This window comes from Lepisosteus platostomus, chromosome 3 (assembly GCF_059453375.1).
Source record: "Lepisosteus platostomus isolate fLepPlt1 chromosome 3, fLepPlt1.hap1, whole genome shotgun sequence".
Taxonomy (NCBI): Eukaryota; Metazoa; Chordata; class Actinopteri; order Semionotiformes; family Lepisosteidae; genus Lepisosteus; species Lepisosteus platostomus.
Genome location: NC_142613.1, coordinates 64,165,034 through 64,177,491, shown reverse-complemented (window position 1 = coordinate 64,177,491; position 12,458 = coordinate 64,165,034). Strand labels below are relative to the sequence as shown.

The window sequence follows — 12,458 nt, the reverse complement described above, 5'->3', positions numbered from 1 at the left end:
ATCTATCTAATTTTGCTCTTCATTAAATGAAATAAACTTTATGATCTGGGTATTAATGGCCTTTTACCTACCCATTTTGGACTTTTAAAGCCTTTTAGCTGAACTGCAGGATAATATGTGTAGCAATAAAGTTTTAGGTGTTTTTGTATAAAACTAACCAAACTTAAATTTAATCCTACCTAGCATTTACTGAAACTTAAGAGAGTCTCCTAGAAATCACTAGGGAAACATCTAACAAGGTTACAATATGCTAGGCTCATCCCCGACCACCAGGAGTTCCAGAAGGTCACTCAGAGTACTTGACTGTGTGCCAGCCACAGGGCTTGCAGATTGGAGCTGTTTCTCTCTGCTCGGCTTGTCAGAAGAAGGTGGACATACTCCCACTAGCAGGGTGACTTTAATTGATTAGATGTCTTGACTGGGTCTGTTCTACCTTTGGAGAAAGAGGTGCTTTGAAACGTCTCAATGTGTCTTCTTTTGAAGTGACTTTCAGAAGGAAACAAGAGGTACAGTAACTGTGCAAAACATTTGAGACTATATATGCTGCTTGTACAAAGTTGCGCACCAGGATGAATAAAGTTGTTTGGGTGATTGAAGGGCAGCTGGACGATCGTAGTCTGGGTGTTTCTCCAGATATTGTTCACTGTTGAACTACAAGTTTCAATAAAACCATAAAACAAAGTAAGTTACTGACACATTATTTGTTAAAACAATTGTCAACCTTAACATTCAATCTATAACACTATAAAATAAATCAGAAGTTACCTAAGTACATAAATAAGGAAAAACTGTTTTGTAATATTACTTATGAGACATAAAAACATTTTTGCTGACATTACAAAGTTTGAAGACCGTTGTGCAGTCCAGATGTAAGTGAGCACATGACTCCTTCACTTTCCACATTATTCTTCACCCACCACTAACATGTCTTCCCTTCACCTTTTACTAAATTAAATATTCATTTGTGTTATTAACAAACATTTAGTTTGAAATGGACTTTTGGTACAACTCCATGAGTATTTCACGTGAATAAATCTCTGTAATTGTTTTTATTTGGGAGTTCAACCCTTTGTTTGCGTGCGGACGCCATAGCACTGCCCTTTCTATTTACGCTTGGTGTTCTTCCTTCTTAAATTACTTGTTTTGGTTTGTGCTGTGTTTGATCAGGAATGCCATCTTCTACAGACTGTACTGTAAATAAGAGCGACCTGTACTTGTACTATACAGTATAAAGTACACTATAGCATTCAAGTGAGAAGAATGTCATTTTGCAAGAGTCAAGCTGAATATACTGTAAACTGTTCACCAGGTCTTGGAATAAAATAACCTTTTATTATTAAAATTCATTATTATTTTATTTATTATTTATTTTTAAATGTATTGTTTAAATATTTTATAAAAACAAACATGGATTTAACTGAATGGGAGATCTTGAGGAATGAAGGAGAAAGAAGATGTTTCTTAAACTGCCTAACTGTTTAGTCATGCTGATTAATGTCAGTTTAATTTCTTTTGTGCTTCTAGATGGCAACTGTTTTGAATAATATCCGCATGGCTGAGTGATATGATGAAGTAAAAAGCATCTGGAAGTGTACAGATATTCACCGTGTTGATGATGACCTTTGAATAAAACTGTGGAAGTTTTGGCTTTAGTGTTAATTGCCATTTAAAATCATTATCCTTGTACTATAGGGTGCCCGGGATTGTCAGGATTTGACGAATCTCTGTTGTATAAATCTTTATTAATGTAGTACTGTCAGTAGAGCGGGAAATCTCATTTCATGCTTATTTACTTCAACACCTTTACTTTAAAAGGAATGGGGGAGAAAACCATAAACAAAATTGAGGCTTTAGGTTAAAAAACACAATATACCTGTTATTCCAGTGTTTGAATCACCTGGTCTCTTTGACTATTTGTTTTTATTTCTTCCGCTGACATAAATGCACTGTCTTGTGCTGTATGGTTGAAATTTTTTAACACTAATTGCTGAAAAGTTGCAAGGTCTTGCATTAAATAAAAAAAAAAAAGATGGTCCAGATTGTTTCTGTACGTTATAAACTTTCCAATGTCTTATTTTTGTTATGGGGAACTTCTAGGTGATAACACTTACTGGAAAATGATTCAGTTTGCTGATTACTCGGTTACTGTACAATGGGCTAAATGAAAACCTAGACTGTATTACGTTTACCACAAACATTTCTATAGAAAATTGCCACTAATAAATAATAAGTTGCCTTTGTGGTTAAATACATGTAAGATTTCCTAGTAGGTTTTTTTAATGGTAGATTTTATAAAATATAAAGGGGTTGTTGGAAAATGTGTTGTTTAAATTATGCTCTGGATTCGTTCAGCAGTCCAGAGATACTGCATGCTGTCCAGGTTCATCATCTTTGCATTGCCTGAAGTGTGTGTGCACCCTGTGATGGGGTGTAATCCCACCTTGTTCCAGCCAGAATAGCACACTGACCATCCGAGGTGAAAACTGCAGCTGAAAACAGTTGGAAAAGCACAAAGTAATTTTTCTTTTTCTTTTATTTCTGCAGACATAGAGGAGTATTCTCAAGAAGAGCTTTGTAAGGTATGCCACCTTTTAATACTACTTGTGTATTTCTTGACTTGACCATCATGGAAGCCGAGTGGTCACCACTGTTGCCTGACGGCTTAAAAGTCCTGATCTAATTGCAGAGTTGGGATTTATTCTCCCTGCATTCATGTAGTTTTTTTTTTCTTGGAACTGTTGTTTTATTTTTTGTTGTTTTAACAAATAAAAGGAAATGTTTAAAAAAAAAAAACAAAATGTTTTATACCACTGGTTTATTATATACTATTATGAACCCTTCTGTAACAACAATATTGAATCTGATTAAAATATGTGATGAGTAATATAATATATTACAAGTACATCATATTACTGTCCTCAGTGCTGGGGGGAACATTTAGGAGTGCTGTTCAGGAATAGGAATATATTGCAATTGGAATAAGCTGTATTCTAGTATTGCTGAAACCTCTGGTTCTGCTGAAATATTAGTTTTTTTTAATTAAAAAGTTTGACTTTAGAATAATGAAGTCTGTGTATAACCTCGAGCATTGGTGAATGCTTCCGAGACTGTTGTACCATATTGCAGCTGAAATCTGCTAGCCAGTCCTTTTCACAAGTTAATTTGAATCCGAAGATGCTTAGCATTTGTGTTGATTGTCCAAGACTTATACTGTCGATGACTTTTGCTTTAAGTCACCACAAACGTGACCTTCTGAAATCTCTAACCCAGGAAATAAAATGGAAAAAGTGGTGAAAAGAAGTGATGCCAAAAAAGTAATACTCTCCCACTCTTAATGATGCAAAATGAACCTATTTATAAATTGTTTAACGTCCTTTCAATTTCCCTTCTCCTGGTAGAAACAGTACCACTTCTTGCAGTTAGAAAAACATGACTGAAACCGGTTGGGTTAGGAATAGATGTATGAGGAACTTAAAGCTTGTTTTTAAAGCTTGTTTTTAAAGCTTTCATATGTGGATTTGTGTATCTTGGTTGGGGAAGTGAGCACACTTGAGCAGGCACTTGCTTGTCCAGGCATTAGTCATTCAGCACTTTGTGCAACTTTTATGGAGATACAGTTCCTGGATATTTCAGATTTAATAAAGAAAATGTATTATTGTTTATTGGAAATTTCAGAGTTCTAATAGGAGTTTTGATAAAAGTTTCAGTGTGTTGCTGGAAAAACTGCCAAGTCAAGCAAGGCATAATAGCAAACAGCGACCTGGATTACATGTGAAGAGAAAGATTGTCCACAATGTAAGCAAAAAATCTCATGAACAGTGGACTTTCTGAGCTTGTTACAATAGTTGAGAGTGAGGGAACCCTTTCCTGGACAGTACTTGGATCCAAATGGAAATTTACAGTACTATTCCAGTAATACGCAAATTTAAGGCTGTTCTGATCACTTTTTGATAGCAAGAAAACCTTATTTTACTGTATCTTATCCTAATGGAACTTTTTCAGTGCTTAATTTACTGATGTTTCTAGTCGAAGTAGACACACAAACTATCACGGTTACAGTTATTGCAAAATTCATTGCTAGAGTTGTCATTATGCGAAATGTCATTAATTTTTCATTTCATACTAAAACACGTGGTTTGTTCAGAAATATTGATTGTAAATATCACATCCAGTCAATTTGCCAGAACTAAGAAGAATTAGACATGCACGTGTTTCGACACCTGTGTTCTGTGAGTGTACAGTATTGTAGCGCCCACTTGGGGCGCTGTAGCCAAGCGCACGCAAGGCAGGCTGGGAACGGCGGCTAATTTCTGTAAGGGTGGATTTCAGTTTTGTTAGTAAAGAATGTGTTCATTTTCAAACTGATAGTAAAGTCTTATGAAATATGAGAAATAGTCATTAAGGCCTAACTGGAGAAATATATCAGTGATAACTTATTGCCCAGCTTTTTATTCCTGAAGAAGGCACTGAAAGATGTTTCAGAAAATGCTTCTAATGGAACATTAGTAGAAATATTACAATTCATTTCTTTCTTTCTTTTTTTTTTTAGAATTTGGTGACCTTCCTGGATAAAATGGTAAGTAAAGAACAACAGAAGTGGAACCCAAAGAAAAGTGCCCAGGTTTAATAACACTTGTTTTTTCTCAGACTGGATCATAGGCTAACCCAGAAGCAAACTAACTGTAAATGCACTACCGTTTTACAAAATCAATTTATTACGGTACATATTTTATTATTTGGGTTATATCCTTACGAACGTGATAGGGGGCAAAAATGTTTGGAGTTTTTAGTGTGGCTCACCTAGTTGTGGGATTGACATGCTAGCTGTGAGGATAGGCTGCAAAAACCCTCTCACTATTTCGAGAATTGAGCTAAAGAGTTGGCTGCAAGAATGTAGATCAGAGGGGGAATGAGATGAGGTAGTAGAAGAGAAGACCTCTGTGCGAGGTCTAGGTAAGAAAAAGTGTGTCTATCCTTCCTCCCAAACTCCATATACAATATGTAATAATTTCTGCAATAGCTACGCATGACCATCCTCATAGCTTTAAGATTGTATAGTACAGTTTGTCTAGGTTATAGAGTACACTTGAGTCACAGGAGTGTTTTTTTTTTAACTGGGGATGTCATCAAGTAATTTCTTTAGCAAAGATGTCTGGGTAGCTTTTTCCAGATTCTTGTGACCCTTTCTCTAGTGTCTCCTGTCCTGTATTTCAAATGCACTGCTCCCCATAGTGTCTGGAAAATGGAAATGTCAAGAGAAACTTGTCTCTTTTCGTAGACGGCTTCTGAAAGCTAAGTGTTTCCCATTTTATATTTGTTGTTTTTTTCCACCTGCATGGAACATTGTGCACTTGTCTGCATTAAGTTCAGTCAGATGTGTTTTTGACCCATGTTGCCTTTTTGCCCCAATTTAACTTGATCTTCTGTCGCAGTACTGAGCTGTCCCAGGCATTCCTACATTCTGAGAACTGCAGAGATCAACCTGAAAACTCTATTGTGATAGTTTTCTGTGAGTGTTCAAAGCTTAAGGTTTCTATAGAAATATCATATTTCCTCTTAGACACTTGTACTGTAGATTTTTTAAGTAGGGCCGTGCCTTTGTGCTACCAGAGCATAAAGGCCAGGGGAGCAATTCAAATTGACAGGAGCTGTCAAACCATGAGAAAAATATAGGCGTATATGTGGACAAGGTGAAAATAAAAAAACATAAATATTGAATTTGTATAATGATGTTGAAAGACTATGGTTGATGTGGAAACTGGTTATTCATGATTTTCTTGAAAGTAACCTACCGTTTCTTCCATCAGTCCTTCATTAAAATGTTTTTACTGATAAGAAAATGTCTGTAAATGTCTGTCAAAGCACAAGAAAGTAATGTAAAACTTATCTGAAACATGACATCAAAAGAAACTGACATGTTTGAGCTTTTGAGCTTATCACCTAATCTTATAAAGATATAATAAAAAATGCCATACTTATTTCACTCTAGTGGAATTCCAAGTTATAATCCAAACAGCAAAAACCTTGGCAAGGACACTAGGAGAAATGGACACAATGTTACAGTAAATGTTCTATTTATGACCTAAATGCAGGACTTTTTTATTATGCAATTTGATCGGCTAGAATTCTAAAATAAGTGGATTTGTATGGTTCTCATGTTAACAAAATAGACACAGCAGAATAAATCTGACTGGCTAAGTGTCCCCCCCTTATGATCTTACTTAGTTTTTAATATTTGTATTTGTTGATCCTGCTGTTGTCTGAAATAATGTTGTTTACCAGTAAATAACACCACATACAGAGGAAGCTTAGGGTTTTGTATATTTTGCTTTATTGCCTAGATAAAGCACAGCATATAGTATATAAAAACAATTTTGTGACCATACCAGACTATTATACAGTATGTCTCATGTGTGAAATGCATTTTTATCTTACGTCCTTAAAAATCAAAAGGCAGATGCGGCACAAGATTAGCAGAATAATGCTGACTCCATTTTAACAGGACAAATAGATTGTCCTGTTAAAATGATGGGAATTGAAATGTATCCCACAGCACTACTGAAATAATATCTGCATACTTTGCAGTCGGTGTTCTGTTATGGAGGAATTATGTTTTATGTTTATTGCTTATATAACTTATTTGGAGAAGTGATGAAAGCTGATGACCTCCATCCCTAATAACACAGAAGCCAAACCCTAAATGCTCTGTACTTTACCAGTTATCCACCTCAGCACTCTCATTTCTCCACTGATTAGTACTTTGCCTGGATATGCATCACATCATTTAAACTCCTGTTGGAACTATTAATAAAGCACACCTGTACCCTAGCACTCGGAAGTGCATCTTCTTCAGCTGAGCTACTGTATATGCGATGAAAACAAACTTCTGTTGACAGGGAAGGTTGGTAAGGAGCATTGCCCGGTCAAGCTATCTGGTTAGACTAGGAGGAATATGCACACTTCTCCGAGCCTGTAACTGAAATAGGGATCTAAGATCTTAGCAGTGCTAACCAGAGAGCTGGTTTTGCCATCCAGTGCAGCTATTGGATCTAACCACTAAACGTAACCTGTGAGGATAAGTCTTTTCCTGAAAGCTTGTAGAAATCTGAAATAATTGCCAGTGAACATATGCAAGTGCAACAGTTTAATTTGTAGTGTTTATGCTTTATTTAAACATGCTAAAAGAATATTTAATCATTACAATTCCAAAGCAAACCTGTTCAAACTGTGTAATTGTACAATATTTAAGGAAGCAACACTGATAAGTGTTGCAAAATATAATTGTTTACTACAGTAAGTCTTGCATTCTCTTGGTGTATGGTCTCTTATCATGAGTAAAAGGGTAGTGTTGATCTGCCATCGGTCAGAGTGGAGTTTATGTACCATTAATTGTATTGGCTTTGCTGACTAGGTGTACAGACCTTTTTTTTTCTCCTGAGGTACAGAACTGTCTTGATTAAATGAAAAAAAAAAACTCAATTTACTGCTTTTAGAGGTCTCAGCAGAAAGATAATTTCATCTTTTTATTATTACCTATGTTCAGCAGGGAAGTCATGCTTGAAATGCTCAGTGACTTATTCAATTGAATAGGTCTTTGAGAAGAGCTTACAGTGCAGTAAGCAGTAAGTTTCAGTTGGACAGAAGTTCAGAGTAAAGAACTTTTGCTTCATCGGAGAGAAGCAACAGTCATACAGTGTGCATTTTTATCATCAGTTAATGTAACATAAATGCCAGTCGGGTTAATGAAAAATACACTTATGAAAGTCGATTAATTGATTATTTATGTGTGTTCCAGCAGTAGACATTCATTTTAACCTAATACAGTATCAGCGTTGAATGTGTTAGATAGTTGTGTGAGGTTATTGAAAATTCCATAACATAGGTGTCAGGAGAATAGAACCCTAATACTTTTTAGTACTTACATGGAGGCCTGATTCCAAAGAACTTAACAGGTCAGCACTATTCCACGTCCCCAAGAGTTTCCCTCTGATTCCTCTTCTACATGTTACTTAAGGCCCCAAGATTCTGCTAACAGTTGCCCTCATCTCACATCTGGGACAGACAGCAACTTCCTGTTTAGGGGTCAGCTTCCCCAGCCCCAGAGTGCCTTGCTTGCTGATGTCAGGCAGGGGAGAAGAGAGAGGTGCGATATTTTATATTGACCTTAGCATGGCCCATGACAATAGTCAAAATGAAAAACAGCCTGATTAGTTACAAGTGTGTTGATTAAATGTTTCTTCACATAATGTAGTATTTAATGTTTTATGTCTGTATACCTAATGCATGTTCAGTCTAGATTTACATGCTGTCAGGATCCATGTGTATAAGCAATGTTTTCTTGGATTTCAATGGATTCTTGTTCTTCAGAACCTAGTGTTTCTCCTTTTTTATCTTGTTTTTAACTCCTGAAGTGGCTTTCTGTGACTACAGTATTTCATGTGCAGTGTTGTTCTTACATCTCTGTATTATTTAACAATATTATCAATTATAAATTTATATCCTAGTTAAAGGCCAAACCAAATACAGCAAATCATAAAATCCTTTTTTATTTTTTAATTTATACACCTGTTTTGGGTACTCAGTTTGGTTTGTAAGGGGAATAAATCATACAAAACTTTTTTTTTTCTCCCACACGAAAAGGGCATGATGCTCACAATCACCCACATTGTTGTTCCTTCATTTGAAAATTGTCAGAGGTCATGTCAGAGCTCAATTTACAATTTACAGTACCTTGAAAAAAATTCAATCTGATGTCAGATTGACTAAAACTGTACATACAGTATGCTGATGCATGATTCCATCAGTTTTGGGAAGTTTGATTGTTAAAACCAAATATTCACATTTCACTTTTCACTTTTCATTTCACATATTCAGTGTTACTATTTTACATTTCTTACTATTTTCAATTATCTGCATACTGTATGTGCTGCAATAAGAAGTAATAGTAATATTGTGCAATCAATCCAAGATTTTCATCTATTGCTTTTTCATGCCAAAGTTCAGGCGGTGGGAAACATGCATGTGCTATTAGTGAGTTTTGTTCTTTCCACTTACAATATTATGTGTATATTTAAGATAACAAAAATAGTTTCTAATTTCATGGCAGAATATGAGGATGTAGGAGCAGTATATTCTTTAGTGCTTTTTTTAGTACAGACTTCATTTAGTAGACTTAAATTAAGTATAGGTTAAAATTTCAACTAAAGTGGTTTGCTAATAAACAGCCTTGAAATGTTGTATACTGTACATATTCCTTTTAAATGACTGACATCTTTTTTGCTGTAATACTGAAGTAACATGGCATCCATTTAATTTGAGTAGAAATTGCAAGAGAGACAAACTAATACAAAATAGAATATTTTGCATGCTGGGTATTCAGTATTATTCAGCAGTGGGTAAGGAGTCCTCTTTAAATTTCTATATTTAGCATTACTTTCTATGCTGAGTAGCTCTTCTCTGGGTGTTTATTTTAATGGAAACTGATGTATACAATTTAAAGTACTCTTTTCATATTGGCACACGGGAGAAAATGTTGCTGATAGGTAAACATTTTGAATTCCAGCATATGCTGCATTTTTACCCTTGCTAAATGGGACAGACAGGAGTCTTTATTTATATTAAGTTGACTGTTTTGTGATTTGTATGCACATGCTTAACTGGTAATTAAACATTATTAAAATACTTACTTAAAGGGTTTAAATATTTAACTTTTGTATATTTTTATATGCAGTATACATTTTATATACCATACAGTATGTATGTAAAAAAATCAAGGAAGATTGTTAGGAACAAATAGCATTTTTAAACCCACAGCTGAAAATAGTGATTAACTCAAGATGTTAAATTAACAATATATGTTTAAACTTAAGATGATGCAGTGGCATCTTGCTGGAGCTACTTGAAAAAGTGCCATTTCTGAATATGTCCATATTAACATCCCTTGTCAAATGTATAAATGTATTTTTTATGCTCATGTCTCCTCTGGCATGACATAAACCGCATTACACCCTAAGGATATATAAATGAGGAATAGAGTGCTGTGTGTTTGACACTAGATAAATAGCCCTTTGCTTTTCTAAAGTCGAGGGATGACAGAGTCAGCATCCTATCACCTTGTGCAATGACTGAGGTTAACTGCCTGCTATTTAGAGAAGGGAACACGAGACACTTTTAGACTGGATAACTCATATAAAGTGTGCCAATGGTAGCACTTTTTAAATGAAAATCTTGTGCATGTGCAATATCGTTAAGACAGAAATATGGTGGGCAGCTAGTTGCCATTGATGAGGCTTGCAAATTTATGAAATGCTGAATTAACATACTACAGTCTTTTAGAAATGACAAACAGGAGAAAAAAATTGCTGTCACAACCATAGTATATATTTCATGTGAAGACAAAGACCTTCATGTAGGATCAGATACAGGACTTAAAAACTGCTTTTCATTTTTATAATATATCATTGATAAGACTAGAAGTTTTACACAATTAACCTTTTGATCTTATGAAGGTGCTTCAATTATTTGTTGATACGATCTTTGCAGTTTGAGAATAACATTGGGTGGGTTAACCCTTTTTTATTGTCCAAAAAGAAAAAAAAACATGAAAAACCCCACTGCTGGACAGCACTTTTTAAAATATTGTTTCTTTATCGGTACCTTTCTTCACACTGTTATTAAAGCTTGACTTTAATTCAGTTTGCATACTGTTGCACTTAACAAAACATTAATGCCAAGCTTTTGAAATGCAGCAGAAAGAAATGCATGCTTCCTTTCCCTTTTACGCGAAAAATATTTTAATGCCTTGAACATTCTTTGATGTAACAAGAGAAAAAGGGACTTTCAGAGATTTTCTCAAATCTTCCCCACAAAACGTTCTCACTCACCAACCTTAATTGGCAAACTGTAGCAACTTACAAAATTTGTCTGTACAGTACATGGTCAATTTTCAGTATTATTAGCCAAAATCATACAGCATACAGTTTGTCTCTTCTTTAATTATATTTCCTTGTTCTTTTATATAACTTAAGTGTTTGGGAATATTCTGTAATCATTCCTGTGCCTCCAAAGTAGTATTTAAGAAAACTACAATCTTCTCTGAGATGTGAAACGTTGTTTTGTTAGTAGGTTATATTACTTGTTTTTCTTAGTAACATGTAAGAGTGATGATGCATTAAAGCACATGTAAAGAAATACTTGATTCCATATTAGAAAATGAGATAACTCTCACTCTATAGTTCATAATGTAAACTGATGATGTGGATCATGTGATTTGTTTGTGAGATGGGGGATCAATGACGAGGCGCACATGTAAAAGACACCTTAAAGCACTTAAACAGCTTAGGCTGTAGGTCTCTGAGCCTAGGCTATCTACAGTCCGAATACACTCTCACTCGTCCCCTCAAAGACAGACCAACAGTAGAAACACGGCTGCTTATGGAGGTGATGCTGCTTTCTAAATAACAGAAAAGGCTTCACAGGACACTCTGCTTTCTAAAAAAACGGATGCTTAATTCTGAGGATCATTTGTTTCAAACAAAAGGTTTTGGGAGTGAGTCTGGAACATGCTACAATAAAGCTGACATGCTGGCTTCTTTTAAGAAAACAGTTTAACTAACGCCAATTAAATGAGCTAGATGTCACGATCGCAAACCCCTCCTCTTAAGGGCGCTCCAGCACTTGTTTGCCTCATTCCCCGCACCTGTTCCTTGTTCCAGCCCCTTTTCAGTCCCCCCTTAAAAGCCAGATGCTGACGTTAATCTGGGCTCTGCATTGGTTTCCGCATCATGTGAGCCCGGGACCTGGATGCGCCTGGCTCCGTTATGCTTTTAGTTTCTGGTCCCGTTCCCATTTCCCCTGCATGTCCCGACCCGGCTCTGGTTTTTAATCGTCAGTCCCTGATGGATCGCCTGGCTTTGGACTTTTGCCCTGTCTTTGGATTCCTCTTTTGACTCATCCCCGGATTGTATGCCTCGGCCACACCTCCCCCGACCACCAGCACCCCATGGACACGCCCCCCTGTTTTCATTCCCGTATCCTGCGTGACTTTTTTTTCTCCGTGTTTTCTTCACTTTTCCCTGGATCGTGTCATCTGCATAGGGTCCGGAAAGAACGCTTCGTGACACTAGATAGGTTACAAAGCAGAAAAAGTCATTAAATCTTCTTTTTAAAAATGGAAAATGTAAATATATAAAAAGTTAATTTCTGCAGACGTTTTAAACTTTATGCTATTTTCTTGTAAAGTAGTTCTCAGTTCTGCCTTATTCTTATGTAGCCCTTAGCACCGTTGATTTTTTTAATGTAATGACTAAATGGGTCGAATGGCTTTCCCTCACTTGTAGCCTTTCTTATGTTCTAATTTAAGATCGAACTGCAGTTGTCCTTGCCAGGGTAGTGAATTAGAACTACACTGCAACCCCCACTGTGAAAGAGAAGTTCCAGGCAGGTGAAGGTGGCTTTAG

The 12,458-nt window shown here is 35.9% G+C and overlaps 1 protein-coding gene across 1 annotated transcript in view; it reads left to right on the top strand.

Moving 5' to 3' along the window:
* Nucleotides 1–12,458, top strand: part of ephx2 (epoxide hydrolase 2, cytoplasmic) — a 96,015-nt gene that overhangs the window by 17,046 nt on the left and 66,511 nt on the right. The window contains exons 9-10 of the mRNA XM_088626416.1: nt 2,545–2,579; nt 4,550–4,576. Of these exons, the coding sequence (XP_088482542.1) occupies nt 2,545–2,579; nt 4,550–4,576 (62 nt within the window). The remainder of the gene's footprint in view (nt 1–2,544; nt 2,580–4,549; nt 4,577–12,458) is intronic.